At 41.9% G+C, this 25,243-nt stretch overlaps 2 protein-coding genes across 12 annotated transcripts in view; both read right to left on the bottom strand.

Annotated features, from left to right (window-relative positions):
* The window catches only part of LOC120057138 (THO complex subunit 2-like), a 78,159-nt gene extending 75,380 nt beyond the window's left edge, over window positions 1-2,779 (bottom strand). For all 11 annotated transcript variants that reach the window (XR_005477882.1, XR_005477881.1, XM_039005588.1 and 8 more), the window contains exons 1-3: window positions 2,696-2,779; window positions 1,281-1,336; window positions 926-1,017 (exon numbers count right to left, since the gene is read on the bottom strand). Coding sequence is in view for 9 of the 11 variants with exons in the window: in XM_039005588.1 (XP_038861516.1) it covers window positions 926-1,017; window positions 1,281-1,336; window positions 2,696-2,760 (213 nt within the window). In the remaining 2 variants the exon portion in view is untranslated. The remainder of the gene's footprint in view (window positions 1-925; window positions 1,018-1,280; window positions 1,337-2,695) is intronic.
* A 773-nt stretch (window positions 2,780-3,552) lies between these two features.
* LOC120057140 (cohesin subunit SA-2) lies at window positions 3,553-25,243 on the bottom strand. Its single transcript, XM_039005589.1, has 34 exons — window positions 25,024-25,243; window positions 23,125-23,251; window positions 19,948-20,026; window positions 19,660-19,815; window positions 19,459-19,555; window positions 19,251-19,327; window positions 18,939-19,143; window positions 18,565-18,716; window positions 18,127-18,200; window positions 17,466-17,589; window positions 16,202-16,300; window positions 16,021-16,100; window positions 15,801-15,908; window positions 15,537-15,645; window positions 15,331-15,448; window positions 15,141-15,244; window positions 14,865-14,957; window positions 14,626-14,715; window positions 14,283-14,486; window positions 13,993-14,063; window positions 13,791-13,878; window positions 13,622-13,702; window positions 13,393-13,485; window positions 10,231-10,405; window positions 9,491-9,630; window positions 9,303-9,404; window positions 9,049-9,197; window positions 8,733-8,861; window positions 7,832-8,040; window positions 6,799-7,030; window positions 5,811-5,921; window positions 5,565-5,691; window positions 5,391-5,468; window positions 3,553-5,152 (listed from the first exon to the last, which is right to left on the bottom strand). Exons 2-34 carry the CDS (start codon window positions 23,166-23,168, stop codon window positions 5,129-5,131), a joined length of 3,822 nt encoding a protein of 1,273 aa, XP_038861517.1. The 5' UTR covers window positions 23,169-23,251; window positions 25,024-25,243; the 3' UTR covers window positions 3,553-5,128.

Genomic DNA, 25,243 nt, shown 5'->3' on the forward strand with positions numbered 1-25,243 from the left:
CATACTCACCAGACATGTCACACATTGAACATGTTTGGGATGCTCTGGAGCAACGTGTACGACAGCGTGTTCTAGTTTCCACCAATATCCAGCAACTTCGCTCAGCCATTGAAGAGGAGTGGGACAACATTGCACAGTCCCACAATCAACAGCCTGATCAACCATGTGAAGGAGATGTGTCGCGCTGCATGGGGCAAATGGTAGTCACACCAGATACTGACTGGTTTCCTGATCCATGCCCCTACCTTTTTTTAAGGTATCTGTCACCAACAGGTGCATATCTGTATTCCCAGTCATGTGAAATCCATAAATTAGGGCCTAAAGAATTTATTTCCTTATATGAACTCCAACTCTGTAAAATCTTTGAAATTGTTGCATGTTTTGTTTATATTTCGGTTCAGTGTATGTTGCAGCTTCAGCAACAAGGACAGCGCAATAAACACTGTTGATGTTCTGTGGTGGTCGCTGCAACAGGGAGGAGAGAGAGACAATGGGTGCTAGTCACAGTCACTCGCTGTCATTTTTCCTTAACATAGCTCAGCAAGTTTTGATTAAAACATCAGATATGTCTATAATTTCAACACACTTTCTTTTTTTCAGGGAGTGCCCTAAAAATATATATTTCACAGCGGTTTAGATGGTACAATGATTCTCTACACTATACTTGCTTGTTTTGTCACAAACTGAAATTATAAGTACTATTTGAATTTTAGTAACAAGGTAATGGCGGCACGATTTCTGTATAGTGCATCTTTACTAACCAGAAAATAAGAACTAAATACACATCACTCCAGATACTGTGCGAGTCAATGTTTTCACTAAAAGGACTATCGTATAGGCCACAAAATCCTCTAAAAGCACTGCAGGTTTTCTGGGATGACAGACATTGCAGACAATGAGAGGACTTCAACAAGGCCATACATACCATCATGTCACTGAGGACGCTAGCAGCGAGGTCCAGCTTGAAGTTCCCTTGTACGACATGCCAGCAGAGTTCATACAAAGCAGCCTGTATATCTAAAGAATGAAGGGATGAGGCAAACGGGAAGAGAATTATTCCCAATACAATGTGTCAGTATTAGACCTACTCACAAACAGTCAACCGAAGAGTTGTTGAGATGTAAGCTTGGTATGATGCTATAAGAACATTAGATGACACCTGACATAGCGAGAAACCCTCATTGAATGAATAGTACATCTTCATTTCATGTAGCAATTGTACTCAATGGTATCAAAATTAACATGCATACTGTTCTTTCAAATAGCAGAGCGGTACATACCTTTTATTATGCTGTCATGATTGGTTTTGTCTGCAAGATTCTTACATAGTTGTACACTGAACAGAGAAGGGGAAAAGGTGACTTTATACTTTATATTAGCTAGTTTATTTTCAATGACTAGGATACTAGTATTTTCAGTGAATAGTTATCTAAATGATCATAGCTGGTACAGTTAGTAGTAGTGTACAGTAGTATATGCATACATAATGTGTAGTGTGTTGCAGACAGCCTAATCTCCGCCTCTAATAATAACACTGCATATAATACTGTAACTAACAGACGTTATTGTTTTATGAGGACGCCATTCTGAGCATTTTTTCATATGGCAATTTAAAACATTGTCAAAACTGGAATGTCCAGTTACTAGAGAGCTTGAAGACTAAATACTGACCAATGCCAACTGGTGTGCCCTTGAGCAAGGCACTTAACCCTAACTGCTCCTGTAAGTCAGTTAAGAGCGTCTATTAAATATCTGAAATGTAACGTTAATTGTAACTGTTGCCAATTATTAAATCAGTTGAAATCGCCCCCATACTAGCTAACTCAGTCGACGACATGTTTTCAATTCAGTACCGTTAGCTATCTAGATAGTTAGGGACTACCATAAGAATTACCATGATGATAGAAAATGTGGAGACAAAGTGATAACTGCCAGGGAACCATGTATTACCTAAAATATCAGTAGCTTGCTCGTTAATCCATACAGATGGTGGCTATTCTAAACAAAGTGGCCAACGAGCTAGCTTGCTAATGTTTCGTGTAGCAAGAATCAGATGGTGGTGCCAGCATAATCAGCTTGCTGGGTATGCGTCGGTAGCTAGTTAGCTTATTATGTGATCACCAACTGTACGTTGTGTGATGCAGTAGCTAACTCACTGATCATTAAGTTATCTTACCAACTAGCTAGTTAGCTACATTGGGTAACTACTAGCTAACATTAATGTACAGGGTCAACTACCAGGCTAACCTGCATCATTAGCTGCTTAGCTAACGTTAACTAGCTAGCCTACTGGCTTTCACAGCAATAAGCTACTGTAGCTAGTTGCTTCGGAGGACTGGCGGCGGACTCGAAAGTTAGCTAACTAATTAGTTCGTATCGAATGACCCAGGCCAACTGTGTTAAATTAATTGTTATATCAATCCCATATGGAATCTGTCGAATTCTGTACCAAACTATAATTTCTAACATAATTATTGAACCGCAGCCAACTGTATCTTGCTATTGTGAAATGGCCTCACTGTTTGAAGTAGGGTTAGCTAGCTAGTTAGCATGCTAGGTTTGCTAATTCACATTGCGAGATTGCCCAGGTCTCGTACGAGGATAACGATGGGAACTGGTTGCATGGCTCAACAACCCTTATGGAAAATGAAACAAGACATTCGTCTTCACAATTTAACTATATAATACAACTTACAACTCATGTTTTCCAGATTTTTCCCAGTTTTTGATCCAATCAGCAGGCAGGATAAGTGTCGCCATCTTCCCCAAAATACCACACATAGCCCGGATGTCTAGCTGAATGCCGGGTCAAAGTATGCAAACCAGTGCATCGTGGGACGCCGAATAAATTTCAGGTCTTCCAGTCAAATTTAACCACAAAGTTACCCATTACCCATACCCCATTATTGTAACATTGGCTTCCTTACTCTTTAAAAAGACCCACATTCATCCTTTAGTGATCTACATGATCACCATCCCAGTGCTGACACCAGTGTAGCAACCCCTGAGGCAGGTGATTCAAACCAGGGTCACACAACCAGTGACTATACTGCACTCTGTCCCGTAGTCATTTCATTTAAGTGTAAGAGAGAAATAGTAATGGCGTCTTTTTGTAGGCACTAACTCCACCATGGTTCGTTGGACAAAGCCTATAGAGAAAATTGTATTTTTGTATGTGTTTTAGAATAACACAGAAAATAAGGTCTATGGTAAACAGGCTTAGGAGATCTTATACGTTTAGTTCTATAAGATAATCTTCATCAGCTAACGTCACATTGTGAATTTTGAATCATGTTATTAAAAACAACAAAGGCTTCATAATTAATAAAGTTAATGTCGAGTGCTATTATCTCATAAAACAAAACAGATAAGATCTCCTAAACCTGTGTTAACCTCAGAGTTTATTTCCTGTGTATATTCCAAAACCCTATTCTTTCCCCATTATTTTTTCCCATAGGGATGGCTGAACAAACTAGAGGTAACTCATTTCTGGGTTTTGGGAATACAAGCTGGCGAGCTCTATAGGCCTACTAAAAACTGATAACACTCAAATCATCACACAATTGCAGGGGGTTTATTTTGTTCAAAAAGTTACTGTCTCCAGACATAAATACAAACCATAAATGGTACAGTGGACACTTTGTAAATAGAATAAAAAACACATATGTATATACATTTGAATATATATATATATCTATGTGTGTATACATACACATCCAGACGTATGCACACTTTCAGCAGTTCAATGCAAGGACAACAGAAAGGAAAATATCAAAATGAAAGTATGACACCTACATCAAATTTAAGTGAAACTATGCATTTCAATGATTTATTTATTTACTGTCTAACCTTGCTACAATCTAAATAATGAAAAATATGAAACTCTGGTTTGTAGTTTCGTATTTAGATTTAATGTGACATTTTTGCTTTTAAAAAGGAGGCTGTGTTTTAAGCTGTTTTGGCGGTATAAAACTATAATTTACAATATTCATGATTACAATTTTATTCCCCCAGAAAAGCTTGTTGGGAACCTGCAAACCAACCTAATGTACATAGAGGTAAAGAAAAGTTATTCAAACAAGAATCCTTAGAAAAGACAAGACAAACAAAACCATACAAATACAAATGTAAATTCTTATACATAACTGCACATTAGTTAGGAGGTTAATTTAAACCAGTTTACATTCTATTGAACCTTTTCCTAAATTGTATTTCAAATTAACAAAAACTGAACAAATATAAAATGAGCACCGATTCACAATATATTACACATTTTTATAACTGTATAATATTTACTTATATATAATATATTATGATACCATGATAGCTAATCCAAACTCTTAAGCTCTTAAGCTTTCTCTTACAGACAACAGAACATTTCGACCGCTCATTTATACAACCCCTCTGCACAGTATACTTTTGTACCACTCTTCAAAAAGTCACACAGCATTCAAATCATCAAACCTTTAAAAGCAAATCAGAATGAATTCAAACTAAGCCTGTCAATTGGTCAAATGGCATTTGGGCATTATCAGTTCATCAAGAGGTCTCACCTATAACACTGAAAAAAAAGAAAGAAACTGCAGGCCACATCCGTTGTTACCTACCATAAATTCCATTACAAAGGTAATTTCTGTACTCTCTATGAGTAATAACATGATTATAAAGTACTGATTTACATCTGATTGTCATTACAAAATATCTATAAATCAAAGTCTTCTATAAGTTATAAAAGCAGAACAGATTAACCTTTAAAAAAATACCATGACTGGTATTTCATATTTGCGGTAAGGAGTTCCAACAATATTTGCGGTAAGGCCTTCCAACAATATGAAGACATTTCACATTTTCTCTTACTGTATATATTTTAATATATGGCTACATGCCATGCCAGATGTTATCTTTTATAAGTATGTCAGACACTACGTATTTACATGACACAAAAACCTGCCCATTGATTGACAAAAGTAAAGGTGAAATTCAAACATGATGTCAAAATGGCATCCATTGCTGCCTCACAAGCAAATAGTCCCATGAGCTTATCTTAAAACAGTTCTCTACAGAGAATACTTCTCGTCATCAAAAAGGTTTTCGGTAACAACACAGTGTCCTCTTCATGCAGATCAGCTTAGAACATTGAAACATTGAGGACCTAAAAGGAAGGAAAATCCATTTGAGTTTTTAATTACTTGATGTATATTATGGAAAAGTGAATTGAAGAATATGAGTATAGCGTTTCCATGAGCATATGTATACCAAAGACACTAACTAACTAGGTATCTGGACTTCACATCAGCACTGCCACTATTATTGTAAATCATACTGTTTGTTATACATTATCTTTAACAATGTAGATATCATTTCACTCTCAATAACAAACCAATACCCACCGAATCATCCATGATGGAAGAAGGGTCAAAGTAGTCAGGCTTCAGCTCCGATCTCTCTCTACGATTTTTCGATGGTGGCTAAATAATAACAGCAGAGTAAGAAGAAACACCAAAGCAGTAATATTCATAAATGCACTACTAGTGAGAAAATAAACATCATGGAGTGTATTTTACCAGATCAATATCCATAGTGTCGAAATCCATGCCCTCGTTGAGATCTTCCAAACGGTCCTCTGATGACATCATTACATCCTCTACTATTGGCTCCTCATCGTCCTCCATGAGTCCTGAACTGCGGCGGCTAGAGGGTCAAAGACATGGCCATGGAATAACTAAATACATTACACATGGCAGCAAATGACTATGTACTACACTGGGGTTGAAACACCACTATGGTCTGGAAGAGAAGTGCCGTCTTACATTGCATGCTGCATGTGGCTCCTCATCTTGGCATACTGCATGCTGGCTCGCTCCTGCTGCTGCCGGGCCTCTGCCTGCTGTCTCTGGGCTAGCATCCAGGTCACCTGGGTACTGAAAACAGAGACAGACGCATTAATACAGACAGTCATACTTATTCAAACAAGAGGTGAACTTCAGCGGTTTCATTGAATATATCATTCATTGTGATAACATCGCATTCGTAGATAAGTAACATTACAATGGCTAGGGTGTCCAATCAAAAATGCATCTTTTGAGAGAAAAAAGTTACCAAGAAAAAAAATATATATGGAAAATTGCATCGCGTAAAAAATAGGCTGGATTCTATGCAAAAATTAAGGCTACTGGCTACCTGACAGGCTCACTTTCCCGTTGAACTCCTCATCTTTCTTCTCAAATCCGCAGGACATAAAACAATATAGAGGTAAGATGGATATCGATATTCAGATGTGACATGTAGTATTTTCATATTTTAGAATATGCTTTTCATATTAATAAAAATTCCTGTTAATTTTAGAAGATCTCTCACAAAAACAAGCGTCTCTGAAATGTCAACGGAACACTGAGCCTATACCTAGCCATTTATTTACAAAGCCTTTTACATTTAATTCAGCTCGTGTCATGCTAATTTAGCTTTTTGTGACCCTTCGGAAACAACTTTGAAGACGACGACCACAAAAAGTTAAATCCTCAATTTGTTATGAGAAACCTGCACCACTATGTCAACAGAGCTCAGTGCTTATTATCAGATGTATTAGGTAATCAGAGTTTTTGGATATAATGCTAATGAACATGAATAATCATATTTGTCTTGGTAAAACGTATTTTATAACTAACATAAGAAAGTTAAATTTAATCACCAAAGCGCATTTTCACCCACTCTGGGCAGAGTGGTGGACACCCTACAATGAATGGCCAAAGATACTCATGAGAATCAAAAGGTGTTGAGCCATAGAAAGGTGTTCTGTACTTGTAGTCCATGGGGGTCTGATGGTGCTGCTGCTGGGGGGGCAGCGGTTGTTGCTGCTGCTGCTCGGATGTCATGCTGTAGACGCCCATGTAACTCTCCTCCGGCCTCATTTTCTTGGGGTCCCTCAGCACAGTGGAGCTGAGATGCGGCGAGGGCATCATCACTGGCGTCTGCACATTCTGCTCCCGGTTCATCCACACAGCGTCTGTGCTGCAGCTGCTACTCTCCTCTGCTGCAATAGCAAGGGTTTCATAGAGTTTAATGAGGTTGTTATACAGTGGACGGACTACTCACTGCTCAGATCGAGACATCTTAGCGCAGTGTTCCCCAACTGGTGGCCCACGAGACAAATTTGGCCCGTAGGTGTTTTTATTTGGCCCCCCCAAGTTTTCTGAGCAAAATATATATATTTTTTTGTTGTTGGACAGACTAAAAACACTAGGAAATCAGCTCCAAGTGATCTTAATTTAAGATATCTGTTCCCAAGTATTCCCATGCAAAATAGAGAGAAATATGATTGTATACAAATGTAGACAACGTTTGACATTTTTATGTTTTAGTGAAACATTAGATCTGTTTGGGCTTCTTGCGGTCAATTTGCTGCCAACAAATTATTTGTAATTATGTTCCTGCCCCGGAGCATCCGCTCAAGAAGAAGAAAAAAAAAAAAATCGCCCCGCAGCTGAATCTAGTTGATGATCCCAATCTTAACGGACTGGCTTTTTATAATGCCAACATCTCATAATGTCTAGCAAACACTTGCCTCAATTCATAAATATAATTTCCATTCAACAAGTTATTCCCAAGTGAAAATCTAATTGATAATTTGGCTAGATTTATTGTATTGCTTAGACGGGCTTTTAGCATCTGTTTGTCCCTGATCAATGATCTGACATTGTGCTGCATGTGCCAGATTCAGGAACACAAGTTGTTGTGTATTTCATATCACTAAACATTGAGCTTTCAGGTTTAAATGCCAGTGTGTCATAGTATGTTGCCCGTGCTGTTCTGTGGCTCTGTGTCGGACCCTCACCTTCAGGCAGTTTCCTCTTCCCGGTGCTGGCTGGCTTAGCCTTCTTGCTCCTGATGCTGGAACCTCGGCTGCTGTAGCCGCTGATGACGGACATGGTGTCGTCGTCCCCTCCGGCCTGCAGGGAGTTCCTGTAGGAGATGAGGGGCAACCAGCAGTCCTCTCGCTGCAAGGCCATCTGGAAGGTCATAAACCGCTCCAGGTAGAGGTGACTGCAGGGGACAGAGGACCACAACTCAACATCCATCATCTAGTGCAGTGGTAGTCACCAATATCTGAGGGAGCCACTCTTGTAAAACAAAATCACCGTGCAAGCTCCCATACCCATCGGAGGATGGGGGTTGGGAGGTCCCAAAGTCAAATTGATTCATACTTGATATTAAATAGATTTATACATGATATTTAAGATACTATTAACATGGACCATCAAGCTATTTGATTATCTGATTCTCTATTTTAGGACAATTGGTGAATCTTTAGAATCTGACCTTATCGCTATTATCTCAATAAAAGTTATAGCAGAAGATATGTCAAAACGGGTAATGGCAAACTTCAGTCCGAACGAAGTATGCTTTGGAGTGATCATCATAAAAGTATTGGAAAGTTATTTCAATATGCGCTAGAAACTGATTTTACAGCTCCGTTTGTCCCAGTTGCTAATAAGGTAACTCATGTAACCACGGTTCTATGAACTAAGCAGCACATTCAGCTGAATGAGGAAAAAACAACAAAATGTTTTTACATTATTGCCGCAAGCCGCCAATTAAGTCGCAGAGAGACGCATGTGGCTCGTGAGCCGCGCAATGACTAGGCCTGATCTAGCGTAGCTGTGGTCTGTCTGGCTTCGGATAAGACAGTCACTGACTGCACATAAAAATAAGTATAACAGTTTCCTCTGACTTACACAGTCTTCTTGTCCTGACGAAGCAGTTTAGAGGAGAACTCGCTGAGAATGTCCAGGAAGGCTAGGTTGAGAGGAGGGTTTCCCTCTCCCTGGGGACTGGGCTCCTTGAAGGCAAACTCGATTCCATCCCTGCAGCAAGTGCAGCACAAGACAACATGTTTAGGAAGGAATTGATTGAAGTATTGAGCTGTAAATACTTGAACAGTTCTGGGATGTTGAGAAGCCTCAAATTAAAGCATGCCTTACAGAGCTGTTAAACCTTTGGGCTTATTGATTTCTACTCAGAGGATGAGTTTTACATTTTCTGCAGGCTTACTTGTGTAACATGGCGATAGCCTCTCTGGTCTTCAGCTGATCCAGGCCAAAGGTCAACGAGAAACGTCGGGCCAGTTCTTTAATGCCGCAGAAGGATGACGACGAGCGGTCAAAGTTGCAGCCGAGGTCAGATAACATCTCATTGAAAAGCTGAAAGAGAAGTGTTGCAACTTTAAAATTGATCATCAAAACACTCACAATGTACAAAATGAAGACAATACTTTAAATTAACGTTAATGCCTCCAAGGCTCTTACCTGCTGCAAACTCAGAATGAGGGTCTTGGCACACTGGATCTTGTCAATTTGTCTTGTTTTACTCATCGTTTCCTTGATGATATCTCCATAGTCGTTGTAGTACTAGAGAAAAACACATGTAATCGATTGGGAATAGCACAACATTAATGTTTTTTTAAGGGATAAATATTGTAGGAGGCCAGACATACCCTCATGTACTGCTTGAAGATATCAGCTCCAGTGTTCATCTCCACTACATTGTAAATTATCAGTTTGCAGTACGCTGCCAGCAGGTTCCGCCTCTTGTGTAAAGCCTCAATTTTACTGGCTTCATCATCATGCTGCCCATCTGATAAAATTAAGAAAACCAAAATCACACTTTTTATTATTTTTTATTCCACCTTTATTTAACCAGGTAGGCCAGTTGAGAACAAGTTCTCATTTACAACTGCGATAAGTAACCCCTTGCAAAATGTCATCATTCAGGTCTCCATATAAGGTGTTCACTTCAACTCAGAAAGAGCTCTGGTGTTTTACTACATATTTAAGATGTGTGTTCACATTAAAAGCCCTTCTCAGCTGTCTCCTCGTGTTGTGACTAGCTAGCTGCCAGGTGGGCTGAGTGGATGTCTGACTTGTGCTGTGTTAGGGTGGGCTGTCTGGCCTGTACGATGACTGTCTGAGGGTGGGCTCTGTCTTTCCTGTACGGTGACTGAGGGTGGGCTCTGTCTTTCCTGTACGGTGACTGTCTGAGGGTGGGCACTGTCTGGCCTGTATGGTGACTGTCTGCCAAGGGGTTGTGTGAGGGTGGGCTCGGTCTAGCCTGTATGGTGACTGTCTGAGGGTGGGCTCTGTCTGGCCTGTATGGTGACTGTCTGCCAAGGGGCTGTGTGAGGGTGGGCTCTGTCTGGCCTATATGGTGACTGTCTGCCAGAGGGCTGTGTCTGACCTGTGCTGTTGTTGTCGTCGTCCTGGTCGATGAAGACGTGGTCCAGGATGAAGTTGAGCAACTCGGCCTGCAGGGAGGAGTCTGGCGTGTAGATCAGAGCCTCCAGCTGCTCCCGGCTCGACGACACGATCTGGTGGCTGAAGATCATCAGGGCGTCACACAGGATGGTGAAGGCCTGGAACACAGTCAATCAATCAATCACATTTAGTTAGAAAGCCCTTTCACGTTAACAGTTGCCACACAGGGCTCAGTGTTGTCCATAAGCGCTGGCCATCGGCTAAATAGCCGATAACAGACTCGTTGTAAGCTGCCTACTTTTTCCACTTGATAAATTAACTAGGCTTTTTTTTCCATTAAAAAGTTTCAATTCGCTAGTCAGAAAAGTCTGTATAGCCTTCTCCCACTAAAATGAACGATATACATCTTCTAGTGATGTATTGATAGAACAGACACCTGTCAGTAATAAAGTGGGCGATGACAGGGAAACTGCTGGTTTGTCAGTCTGCCTTCTGTCCTGCCTCTTGATACCCATGTTATTTATGTACGCTGTGGTTGGCTGCAGTCAAATTTCTTTTCACAGAGGGTGATGCTGCTTCATCGTTTCCTGTGAGTGAATTGACACGTCCCATGTAACGTAAGATGTAATGATGAGTTGAAATCCACTTATTGTTTTGTGGCGGAATCATTTCTTTTCTTTTGCGTGTTTCATAGGCCTATACAGCCACGGAGTCGGGGTGCATAGGCTATTACTGTGGTTTGATTGACGACAGAAAGAACAAGTGTTGACTAGTGTATTATTAAAGGTGTCAAACTGACTGAATTAAGTCAATCTCCTATATCCCTTTGCTTAAATCATACAACGTAGTGATATGTTCATGGTATCACATCAGGAGTAAACCAAAGATCTTGTATGTTTTTTCAAAAAATTCAAAGCCCATGTCGAGACTTGCCAGTGACCGCTAAAATGACTCGTCAGTGTAGCCTAGTGATGGGTTGTTCCCGAAGAAATGGCTATTTTTTTAACAGATGTCAGGTCAGCGGTAACCAACCTTTGAGTCAAGATCACTTTCGCAGTCAAAAAGCAAGCAGAGAGCTACCGCTCAGATAAAATAAAAACATGAAAAATGTAAACCAATGCAACATTAATAAAAACAGTCTGCAGGAATGATGTTTGTGCAGTAGGCCTATTGGCTATATGCTTGGCCTGCCAATATTGTTTTCTTCTCAGACCGTATTATATTTAAAAACTCGAGCTTTGAAAACAAAATAGATCAGTTGTATCACTTGCGAGGCACAGCTGAGCATGAATTTAAATAAGCTGTACTTGCTTGGCACAGTGATTTGAGCTATCCGATTGGTCAGCGCAGTAGGCGCACTTGATTTAGCCACTGCTCTTCTGGTCTTCCGGGTAGGCGGAGTTTGTCCCTTCAGACAAATGAAATGGTTCAGAATGGAAACCCTTTGCCTACCCGGCGCAGAGGGTTTCTGAATCAAGTGCACCTTCTGAATCAAGCACAACGTCAAAAAAAGAAAATTATAATAAAGGAACGCAAGCTTTTGTCATTGACTTTTCTATAGAAATGTCTGGTGACCGACTAGGAATGCCTAGTCGATCACCAGACCGAATCGCATCAGTTAGAGCCGTTCATTTGGTTCCCTAACTTCCATACTGGTAGACTACTAATGCTTTTGGCGATTATCTGCAGATAAATTTGGAAAAAAATAGACAAAGATGTTGACTCCTCACTGCAGGAACAATAGGTAGTGGAGAGAGCCTCATTCTGGTCCAAAATATGATACAAGAAAACAGATTGAAGGCTATAATAGCACATTTTATGACACATGATATGGTATTATGAAAAATATGAATACAGGCCTATTGATTTTATTAGTGTCGACAATGGAGTAGCCTAGTTAACTGCTGCTTTCTGTGTAGCAAAGCCCATATTTAACACCTGCTTCATTCTACAAAAACCATTTCCCCACAATTCTATATTGTTTCTCAATAGGGAGCCCATGTTGACTTGACAGAACAAACTTTTTTTCTTAGGTTTTTGCCACAAAAAACTAAATTGAAATACTAATCTAAACTAGTTTGACTAGATTACTAATCTACCGCTTTCCCTCAAAGTCCCACCCACAGTGATTGATTGACAGGTCTGAAACCCGACTAACTCTGTGACTCACAAATATCCTGCCCCCTCCCCTGACAATCCCACCCACAGTGATTGACTGACAGGCCAAACTGTTAAAGGGATAGTTCACTCAAATTACAAAATGACACGCTGGTTTCCTTACCCTAAGTGTCCACAGCAGCAGAGCCAATAAAATACATAATTTGAATAACAAACATCATTGTGGCAATTCATATCTTGCAGTAAAACTGTAAATATGACTTTCATCAAGAGAAGACAGGTTTAATGTTAAAGGTTATCTTACTTAGAAAATAGTCCTGATCATAAAGGCCTAGGCGATATCCAAAACAACTAACAGACTAAACTCATACATTTTCAGTCATGTCTTTCTACTCAATACCACAACACATTTTTACCAATCTGGGAGGTAAAGTCATTAAAGTATTCAATAATTTAGCTGTGTATTTCAGATGGAATCAAGGCATTAGAAGGTAGAGATAGTTCTGAAAAATAAAATTCCAGGGAGGCATGTACCCCCTGCACCCCCCAGCCCAGAACTCCCTGGCTGGCTACTTTTTCTATTTGGCTGGCTACTCCATGTACTTAAGGGAAAACACTAAGTGCTTTATGCCTCGATCACACCGACAGCGTCATTGTGTTTGGTACAGCAGAAGTACATTCCTCTCCAATGGAACACTGCGCTAACCTTGCAGCAATGCGTTGCAGTGGCAGTTGCAGTGCGTTCTGTGCGGTGCATACGTTGGATTTATTGAACACATGCATCAAACTGTATGTGTAGGCGGCTTGACAGAAATGGTAGCAGGTGAAGGTGAATGTTGAACTTTTGTTGCACACATATCCAGATGATGCTACGTACCGTTTTACGCAATGACGCTGTCGGTGTGATCGAGGCATTACAGTAATCAGCCAACACAGCAACATTTTAGCACTCACTGAATAGTGAACACACACCTTAGGGGAAAATGTGTCTAAGTCCAGCGATCCGACATGATGTAGGACAACCCACCTGCTCTTTGACGGTGGTGTTGACACTGGTGAGGTAGCTCTGGCACATCAGACAGAAAGCCCTCATCTGCTTCCTCAGGGTCACCATGTCCGCCTGGAAACACAACAGATATTCTCAGTATTCAGTGCTCACTATTTAAGCAGTAAACCACATTCATTATCCAGGCATAATTGTCACTAGTATTTGTAGAAACCGGATAGTCATTAGTCACTGATAACAGTGTATTTACCTTTGTGGAGCTGCCCTCTGAAACCTTGGATAGGTGCCACAGGATGACATAGTGTGTGCACTGCATTGCATGAATGACAATCTGGGAAAGAGAGTATTACAAGGTAAGTGATAGTAAAGAATTGAGATTAGATGAATTTAAAGGGATAACAGGGTTATGCTTTAGGTACCTGCTCAGGCATATCACCATTCTGAAGTCCTGTGTTTAGTAGCTTATAGTTGCTGGTGAACAGGTCCCATTTAGAGAGGTCATGCGCACTGCAGAGGAGAGAGAAACACAATCTAGTCAGATAAGGAGTTCTGATTTAGCTACCATTCACTGGCAAATGTTTGGATTACACATTACTCATTAAATCTTGATCAAGGCCTTACTTGTGGAACGCAGTGATCCTCTTCAGTGTGGACAGGACCTGGTAGGCATCATCCTCATCTGGTTCCTCACCCTGAAACAGCAGATAACTGTCTAGTGAAATCCCACTCAAATGTACAGTTCCAGTCTCAATAGAACACAAGTACTACCTTAAAAAATTACAATTACAAAACCCTACGAGAAATACTCTGAAGGTTCAGTGTCCTGTAGTCTTTAAATATCATTAAATCTGACGAACAGTTGTAAATCTGATCTCAAACAGTCCCTGAACCACCAAGCCATGTGAGCCCACCTCCTGTAGGAAGTCCTCCAGGAGTCTGTTGAACTTGTCCACCAGCTCGTCCAGTAGCTGGGACCTGGCGATGTCCACCCTGTTGAAGATGGTGAACTCCTCGTTGCAGAGAGCGTGGTAGGTCATGGAGCACGCCTCCAGCACGTCAGTCTCTGTGTGCTTCTCCACCACCTCCCTGATCTGACGCAGCAACGACTCCAAGTGCTGCACACAAACAGAGGGCAAAGGGATGCGAGGTCTCAAACTACATTCGGCCACAATAACCGTGTGAATAACTTACCGTTAACAATCTAAGGTACGGTAGGATTAGTTGAAGTCCAGGAATATCAGACGATTCACAAACCTTTTCCAATCGACCAGTGGTGTAGATTTCCAGGTCAAAGAACTGCGGCAGCTGCAGTAAGTTGGTCACCTTCTCAGCATCAACAGAGTACTGTGAGGAAAAGATAGGGTGAGGGGAGCTACAAGATACTGAGGGTTGAGTAAGAGGTCATCTATCTGGCGGTCCCAGGGGCTGAGTTCTATATAGCAGCTGTGTGTAGACTGTCAAGTGACAGTCGTGTAGATGACTTGATAACTGACCTTAGCCAACAACAGAGGCAACGCCACAGCGAAAATCTCAGTGATTCTCGTCCGGTCATCCAGCTGGGTTTTCTTCTCCTTCGCTGTCAAGACCTAGGATAATTTTCAGAAGAGCCCAATTACATCACAATCATGTTATATGAAAGGTTTTCATATAACCTCAGTCATCGGAGTGAATGTTCAAACATGGCTTCTGAGAATAGAGCCTTGAGAGCTCACTAGTACTGGAGTTGACCGCTGAGGGGCTTACATTGGTATATGCCAAGCAGCACTCACCCTCTTCCCTGTGCCTCTGCCCACTGGAGGGTGGCACTCACAGGCCTGGCGGATGGCACACAGCATGATCTCTATCAGAGCAGTCTCCTGGTGGTCAGTCAGGGCTGGACAGGGACAAACATGTTGATGAGATATGACAGTGTGAACAACAGTGTGTGTTTGTGTGCAAGTGCTTGGTGCTCCTCCTTACCCTCCTCCCCTGGCATGGGCTCATCCAGCAGCAGGCTGATCATGCTCTCCCAGTCTTTTAGCAGCTCCCCTGCACACTCCCACAGACTGTCCACCAGGTAGGCCCCGTGCTCATGGAGCTGCAAACGTTCAGAGATTTTCACAACCGAAACACGTGCCCCGTGTAGGTCACTTCAGACAGAGACTCTAAATGGAGCCTGAACACACCTCACTCTCCAGGAAGAAGAAGACGGTGGTCTTGATGAGGTTCCCGTTGACGCTCTGCCTGCCCCTCCTGGGCATCCCCTCCTCCTCTGGACCTCGATGGCTGAAGAGCCTAAGAACAGGACAACATTGAGATCAGGCTAAAAGCTGCTGGATAACTCTCAAACTAACTTCAGTTTCTCAGCATGGAGGCATTTCCAACCCAAATAGGGCTTTAATCACAATTCAGCTTCCACCACAGCTTCAGACAGCCGGTGTGAGACCTACTTCTTATAGAGGAACTCTCCTGCAGCCACAGCCACAGGTCGATGAGCAGAGTAGACCAGATGGTAGACACTCTCACAGTCCTCTGCTGTCAGGACCTCATCACTGCTACTGCAATGTGACAACAACAAAGACAGGGCTTTAAGGTCTCAACGGGGTCAGCGGTCACGGAATCTGGACACTAATACATTTGCAATATTAACATGTTTTGCAGAATACTTACTGCAAGACAAGAGTCAGAAGTTTTATGGCTTGCACTGCAACATCATACTCCTTATCCAGAGTCATCGACACAATGCGGTCCTGTCGATGACAGGAAAGTCAACATCTGGCCAACCATGATGTGCGTATGTTATGTACAGGATTTCCCAGTCAGTGGTGAGATGGTTGAGTGTCTGACCTACCTTGAAGCGGCTGGTGAAAAGCTCCAGCCGAGTGTTGAGCTCCCGGTTATAGTACAGGCCCTGGAGCGCAGTCAGACACTTGAGACGCACTTCACCTTGCTGCAGTCACAGGGAAGACAATGTTGTAGCCACAACGTTCAAATCTCAATGCTGTAGCTCAGTGGTTCCCAAACTGTGTGGGGGGGGGGGGGGGGGGTCGGCAAGGGGGGCGCGGGAACTCAGTCCGGCTTTAAACTGACTCTTGAAAGTTGTAATAGTAGAATGCACAAGGTGTAATTTCTAAATTAGGTAGCGCATCATCAGTTCCTCTTGTCATGTTAGTCATTACATACCCCTGTTGGCTTCTGAAAATATGAAATATACTTATTCATGTCACTGAGGGAGAGAAGGCAATGTGTAACGTTTATATTCTGTCCGAAAATGTAATTGTTAACCATCAGGGATCCTACGGGAGGAGAAGAGACACAGTCTGGTGCAAGTCAACATGACAGCCGTGAGTTGGGGAGGAGTGAGAAATTTGGGGCCGAAGTCAGGTCAGATGAAGTGAGGAAGAACAGATATCACTAAGGTTCTCTCTAGCAACAGAGATGCATTGGCTGTTCAGATGTGTAGAAGACTCAGCATAGGAGAAAGGGTTAAATATCAGTGCTTGTGTGAATATGTATTTTGCCTTATGCAGCTGTATGACACAATGGGTGAAAAAACTTGGTTTAAGCTTTACTAATCGTCAGTGAGTTTTAATAGGTTCATTTAGAACCTAACACCTTAGAGAGATATGTATAACTTGTCCAGATCAACTAGCCCATGTCAGCTAATGTTTTTGTTACTGTAAATGTTTAGTCACTCAAATATCACGAATATACATTAGACATAGCAAAATATATAGATTTGCAAGACAATTAGCTTTAAAACTGCAACATTATCTTTACTCCCCATAAAGAATGTGTAGAATTGCAGGAAATAAGCTTTTAAATCTGCAAAATTCTCTCCACCAACAAGAAGGGGGTGAACAGTGTGTGTCATGAACAGTGCTTGTGCCCATAGAAATAGACATGGCGTGTGTTTAGGGAGGGGCGCGGGATGTTCCCCAATGCTGGAAGGGGGGCCCCAAGTGAAAAAGTTTGGGAACCCCTGCTGTAGCATTTCAACTCTGATAATAAACCTACTATTGAAATACACAGTACATCTTACTTGAATACAAGAGACTGTACTGGCAACGCTTTACAACTCCCACAAATGCGATTTGACATATTGCATGGCTCACCTTGTCATGCATGGTCCATCCAACATACTTCAGATAACTGTCATTGAGAAAAGCATCGCTGTACATCTTCATCCATACCCCAATCTCCTCAATGCAAATTGCCCGGATTTCAGCTATGGCATCACTGATAAACAGAGAAGAAATGTCCAGACTTATTCACAGACCCATCATGCTCACTGGTCAATTCAATTATTTGATACCTTATGGCAGGGCAGTAAAAGAGGATTAATTAGAAAAGCTTAAGTGGTACAGCCAGAGGCAGTTTTAAAAGCCTACTTAGATCAGATATCAGTGGCACATGCTGTGCCATGATGAGCTGTTCTGCCTTAGCAACCGTCGCTGCCTGTTTAGCACAAGAGGGCGCCACAGAGCCTTGGAACAGCTCAGTGAAAGACCAGTCTGCACATCTCAGCTGCTGTATGCCTTCCATGCCACTGAAGTTGATTTCCACATTGAGAGATCGAACTCTCTGACATCTAGTGAATGCACCCACAGTTCTCTTTTTAGACCCCCTAACTTCAATAAAAATCGACTACATAAAAAACATTCATAATTTCCACCCTAAAACAATACATAATTCTAAATATAACGCATAATCCATGACAGTTCTAATTGGATTCATTGTTCTGCATGTAGAAAGATGACAAATTACAATACATACCGATATCTGTGAACAAACACTCCTTTGAAAATCGCATTCATCATGTTTTCAATTTCGTCTTGATTTTCTTGAAGCTGAAAATGGAGACATTTAAAATTAAAAATGCCTTTAAGATTTCTAAAATGGAAAGAAGTGGAGGGTGCACAACCCAACGTGAGTCAAGGAACAACAAAAAAAACAAAATCATAATTGAAAAGGCGCATCGCTCGCTCACTATTAAAAGTCTGACGTTCAGGAGTTCATCAGAAACTGGTTCTGATGAAGGCAATTAATGAAGGCCAAAAACGTCAAGCTTTTAGATGTTAAAATAAAATAATATGCTTTAATTGGTGAGCAAGCGATGCGCCTTTTCCTTTTGAAATATACATATTTAAATGGTCAGGTTAGAATTTTTAAGACCAGGTAACAGTTCAGGCACCATAAGAGGAACCTACTCACCTCTTTACGCTTCTGTAAAAGGAGCTCCAGCCTATCGTTGGCCCTCTTGGCCATGACCTTGTTCCTCTCTGCCTCGTACTGCCTCTGAGTGTTGTCCATGTTGATGCTCAGGTTCAGAGCCACGTTCACCAAGGCAGTCATCAACTTCATGGCTGGTAGAGACAACAACTGACTTGAGTGACATCTACTAATTAATAAGGCACTATTAATGCAGACTGGCCATCAAGTCAAGGTATATTGAACAGGCCTACATATGGACACACAACATATCCCCCATAAAAGATAGCATTACATACATCAAGCTAGTAGTTTAACAGTGCTTTAACTGCAGCCCTCCCTCAACTGCCCAGTGTCTACGTTGTGTTAGTACTGACCTGCCAGTGTGCTGGTGTGTCTGAAGGCTCGGACCTGTGAGTCAGACAGGCCCGTGAGCAGCGAGATAACCGTGTCCATCATGTACTCATCATAGATGATGCTGTACTGACACTGCCGCACCAGCACCCCGATAAACTCACAAAAGCTTGACTTGAACTTCTTCCACAGTGGCCCTGCCATGGTTAACGGGTAGTCCCCGCTGTCCTATATGATCACACAGAGAGAGAGAAAAATAGAGAATAACTTTTAGATTGACCCTATAGACAGAGGCATAAATAAAGACGTACAGTAACTGTATCATCAGACAGTACCTCGTCAAACTCCTCAGTCATCTTCCTGATTATCTCAGAGTTTTGCATGTGCCTGAACATCTCTGCACTGACAGCACCTGTAGCAAAATAAAACAGAATAACCATAAAATCTTAGCTCGCTCAATAATCACGAGTAATGGACGCAAAATGATTTAGAAACTACCTTCTCAGGGTTTAGTATTCTATTCAATCCACTCTGGGTGCCTACCTTTACAGCCGGAGCACTGGATGAAGAAGTTGATCAAGTCCAGGAGTGCAATGTCTCGATCATTCTTGTAAGACTCAATCCAGTCATCAACGACAGACTAAAAGAAAAGACACCCATTCACCATCACTTTAATATGAAAATAATACTATCACCAACATGCTTTGAGAATTACATTGTCTAATAAAAAAAGTTTGTACCAACCTGTGTGGCACTCTTCCCCATTTTCACCACCTCGAACAGGGTCATGTTCTCCATCCCATTCTCCTGGTGGTGGCCATTCACCCGGCCAAGGCCAGCACCCTTCGCTGCCCCACCCTTTCCCTTCTCTCCAGTGGCTTTCTTCCCCTTCTTACTCGCCTAGAACAGACAAGAATACCATGTAAAGTGTCAGTGTACATTGTGTGTGCACAAATGAATAACAGTACGTGGCCATAGCCAACTTATTATGGTTTTCTTGTGTTGATAGAGGATTTTAGATGCAAGTCTCACCTTTCCTTTCCCAAGCTTTGCATTTTTGACATCAGGGTCCTCAAGGTCTGTGTCAGAGGACAACTGTGTATCAGCCTCCCTGTTCAGAAACCAAAATGAGGTCATAGCAACCATTCATTGAGTTCCGTGGTTGCCATGGCACTGTAAGGAAGCCTTGGCAGACAGCTCTGTAAACATTGTACACTGAACAAAAATATAAACGCAACATGTAAAGTGTTTCATGAGCTGAAATAAATGACCCCAGAAATATTCCACATGCACAAAAAGCTTATTTCTCTCAAATGTTATGCACAAATGTGTTTACATCCCTGTTAGTGAGCATTTCTCCTTTGCCAAGATAATCCATCCACCTGACAGGTGTGGCATATCAAGAAACTGATTAAACAGCATGATCATTACACAGGGGCACCTTGTGTTGTCACACAACATAATGCTCTGTTTTGAGGGAGCGTGAAATTGGCATGCTGACTGCAGCCTACCAGACGAGCTAAATGCCTTTTATACCAGCTTCGAGGCAAGCAACACTGAAGCATGCATGAGAGCAGCAGCTGTTCCGGACGACCGTGTGATCACGCTCTCCGTAGCCGATGTGTGCAAGACCTTTAAACAGGTCAACATTCAAAAAGCTGCGGGGCCAGACGGATTACCAGGACGTGTACTCAAAGCATGTGCGGACCAACTGGAAAGTGTCTTCACTGACATTTTCAAACTCTCCCTGACCGGGTCTGTAATACCTACATGTTTCAAACAGACCACCATAGTCCCTGTGCCCAAGAAAGCGAAGGTAACCGGCCTAAATGATTATCGCCCCGTAGCGCTCACGTCGGTAGCCATGAAGTGCTTTGAAAGGCTGGTCATGGCTCACATCAACACCACCATAACAGAAACTCAAGACCCAGTCCAGTTCGCATAACACCCCAACAGATCCACAGATAACAATCTAAATCGCACTCCACACTACCCTTCCCCACCTGGACAAAAGGAACTATGTGAGAATGCTGTTCATTGACTACAGCTCAGCAAAGGACCCTGGGACGAAACACCTCCCTCTGCAACTGGATCCTGAACTTCCTGACGGGCCACCCCAGGTGGTAAGGGTAGGTAACAACACATCCGCCATGATGATCCTCAACATTGGGGCCCCTTGGGGGTGCGTGCTCAGTCCCCTCCTGTACACCCACGACTTCATGGCCAAGCACGACTCCAACACCATCATTAAGTTTGCTGATGACACAACAGTGGCAGGCCTGATCACCGACAATGATGAGACAGCCTATAGGGAGGAGGTCAGAGGCCTGGCAGTGTGGTGCCAGGACAACAACCTCTCAATGTGAGCAAGACAAAGGAATTCATTGTGGACTATAGGAGAGGCAGGGCCAAACAGACCCCCATTAACATCAACGGGGCTGAAGTGGAGCAGATCGAGAGCTTCAAGTTCCTTGGTGTCCACATCACCAACAAACTATCATGGTACCAACACACCAAGACAGTTGTGAAGAGGGCATGACAACACCTTTTCCCCCTCAGGAGACTGTAAAGATGTGGCATGGGTCCCCAGATCCTCAAAAAGTTATACAGCTGCACTATCGAGAGCATCCTGACCGGTTGCATTACTGCCTGGCTGGCAACTGCTCGGCATCTGACCGTAAGGCGCTACAGAGGGTAGTGTGTACGGCCTAGTACATCACAAGGGGCCAAGCTTCCTGACATCCAGGACCTATATACTAGGCGGTGCCAGAGGAAGGCCCAAAAAATGGTCAAAGATTCCAGTCACCCAAGTCATAGACTGTTCTCTCTGCTACCGCACGGCAAGCGGTACTGGAGCGCCAAATCTAGGACCAAAAGGCTCCTTAACAGCTTCTACCCCCCCCAAGCCATAAGACAGCTGAACAACTAATCAAATGGCCAACCGGACTATTTACATTGACACTACTCGCTGTTTATCTATGCATAGTCACTTTACAAATTACTTCAACCAACCTGTACCCTTGCACATTGACTCGGTACCCGCAGGTAGCCTAGTGGTTAGAGCGTTGGGTCAGTAACCGAAAGGTTACTGGATCGAATCCCCGAGCTAACAAGGTAAAAATCTGTTGTTCTGCCCCTGAGCAAGGCAGTTAACCCACTGTTCCCCGGGCGCCGAAGACGTGGATGTCGATTAAGGCAGCCCCCCGCACCTCTCTGATTCAGAGGGGTTGGGTTACACATTTCAGTTGAAGGTATTCCGTTGTACAACCAACTAGGTATCCCCCTTTCCCTATCCCTGTATATAGCCTCGTTATTGTTATATAATTTATTGTGTTACTTTTAGATTTTATTTTATAAAAAATATTTTTTTTACTCAAGTTTATTTAGTAAATATTTTCTTAACTTATTTCTTGAACTGCACTGTTGGTTAAGGACTTGTAATTAAGTACTTCACGGTAAGGTGAAGTACACATGCGCATGTGACAAATAACATTTGATTTGCAGGAACGTACACCAAAGCTGTTGCCAGATAATTTTATGTTAATTTCACTACCATAAGCCGCCTCCAACATTGTTTTACAGAATTTGGCAGTACATCCAACCAGCTTTACATCTGCAGACCACGTGTAACCATGACAGCCCAGGACCTCGACAGCCGGCTTCTTCACCTGCGGGATTATCTGAGACCAGCCATCCGGACAGCAGATGGAGGAGTTTTCTGTCTGTAATAAAGCCCTTTTGTGGGGGAAAACTATTTCCAATTTGCTGGGTCTGGCTCCCCAGTTTGTGGGCCTGGCTCCCAAGTGGGTGGGCCTATAACCTTCTAGGCCCACCCATTGCTGTGCCACTGGCCAGTCATGTGAAATCCATAGATTAGGGTCTAATGAATTTATTTCAATTGACTGATTCCCTTTTATGAACTGTAACTCAGTAAATTCGTTGATATTCTTACATGTTGCGAACATGGGACCAACACTTTAAATGTTGCATTTATATTTTTGTTCAGTATATATCTATTTTATATATAATTTTTTTTCAAGCAACTGAGATTCTGTATGAAAAGCGCTATATAAAATAAATCTATTATCATTATACACACTGAACTAGTTTGAAGGTCTATCTATGCAATACAACACTTATTGTCCACTGCATCTTCACCGTTTACATTTTTTAAAGTGGTGACACTTTTCACACCTATGTTATACTTACTGAGGAAACTGAAACTCTGTGTGCAACTCCTGTGCTGCTATCATTTCTTTAACATTTTCTGGACCCACTCTAGTAAGTATGGACTTCTCCCCTTCTCAGGATACACCAAAACGTAGGGTAATACAACCTAGTATATGAAAGGAAATGAGGGGTTAGTTCAATTGAGAAATCTATTGTGTTTCATAGAAGAGCTCTTCAGAGTACATACTTTGAGTGGAACACACTGCCCTCCTCTGAACAGATTTTCCTTCATGGACAGGTTTCAAACTTTCAAATGGACAAATGCAGTAACATAAAACATAGGTGTAAAACCATCATTAGACTGCTTTTGTCCAACCATTTAGACCAATTATTGTGATTCATCACATATGCTGCTACTTATTATATCCTGTTGCATAGTCACTTTACCCCTACCTATATGTACATATCTACCTAAATTACCTTGTACCACTGCACATCGACTCGGTAATGGTACCCCGTGTATATAGCCAAGTTATCGTTCCTCATTGGGTATTATTATTATTTCTCTCTCTGCATTGTTTGAAAGAGCCGTAAGCATTTCACCGTTAGTCTACACCTGTTGTTTACGAAGCATGTGATTGCAAGAAGCACAAACAGATATAGTATTTGACAAAATAATTACAATTTCAAACCTTGCGTGGGAATACTTGGGAACAGATGTAAGATGATTTGCTGGTGATTTTACAGTATTTTAGTTTCAACAGCAAATATATATGAATGTGTGTGTGATTTTATATATATATATATATACACACACACACATTTGCTCAGAAAGTTGAGGGGCCAAATAAAATCGCCAGATGGCCCAACTCGGCCCGCCCTTTGGGGAACCCTGATGTAGCTAGCCAGCCTAGTTCGTTGCTTTGATAGCCAGGTATTAAAGCTAACGATGCTTCAAAATGAAAGATGAAGGCCATTCGCTAAGCCGCGTTAGCAAATTTCTTTGCAAATGAGAAGAATGAACGAACTTAGTTCGAACTAGCTATATACACGTCGGCTTTCCCTCCATTTTGAGGCCTGCTCCATGTAAGGCCAGCAATAGACGTTCTTAAAATACTCAATCTTTGTTCATTGGTTGATGTCGGCGAACACAAGGTTGGCTAACGTAGTCTAGCATTCTTAGGTTGTCAGAACTGTATTGGTAACAGTAAATGTAACTAAGTTAATAGCTAACACAAACTATCCAACAAGTACGAACATGTATTTGTTGTCATACTAGTTAGCTAGACAGATTTCCAATATCTACCTAGCTACTCCCAAAAACAAGCTACCTAACTAGCTTCCGTGTAAACAATGTTCGACGTCCTCCATCTTTGCCAGCAGCTAGCTAACGTTAGCTGGCTAACTATCCTTATTAGCTAGCTGGCTAGCTAACTAGGAAAATGTTGACGTTAGCCCAGGCACGTTAACGTTAGATATAAACAAACACTCGCATGATGGGTTTTTGGTGAGCAAGACGATTAGGTAACGATTCCGACTCAAAATCAGGCAAAGTCGCTGCACACAATCGTAGAAGAGCAACATAACCTAGCTAGGTTAGCTAACTACAATAGCTAACGTTACCGTGTTATTACTACTGTTAGCGTACTAACATTAATAGTTAACTTCACAGCAAATGTATTTATCCTTGTTATAGTCAAGTGAAACGTCTATATGGTTTGATGAAAGCTAAGTTAGCTAACACGACACGGCTAATTTGCGATGTAACCGCTACTCCAAATCCAAGTTCCTTATTGTAGCTAACTAACATGAATTGTCCTACATATAGCTAATAACGTGCTAGTGTATTCAACATTAATAGCAACACAGCTAGCTAACGTGAGCTAGCTAGATAAAACGACAAACTGCCAGAATCGTATCCGCCATTTTACAACTTACCTCGTTGTTTGAATCAAACACTGTAATCAATCCTCAAAATAGTCCAGATGTTTCTAAAGTTGTCTCGCTCGAACTTTTGTTAATTATTCAATATATACTTGGCTACTCATCACACTCGGAATTTTTTATTTGGTCGATCTGATTCCTGATCTAAGGCTACTCTTTTTTTTTTTTACTGCTAGCTAACGTAACTAGCATGGCTCAGTTTGTTGTCGATGGA

Source organism: Salvelinus namaycush, chromosome 12, assembly GCF_016432855.1.
Source record: "Salvelinus namaycush isolate Seneca chromosome 12, SaNama_1.0, whole genome shotgun sequence".
Classification (NCBI taxonomy): domain Eukaryota; kingdom Metazoa; phylum Chordata; class Actinopteri; order Salmoniformes; family Salmonidae; genus Salvelinus; species Salvelinus namaycush.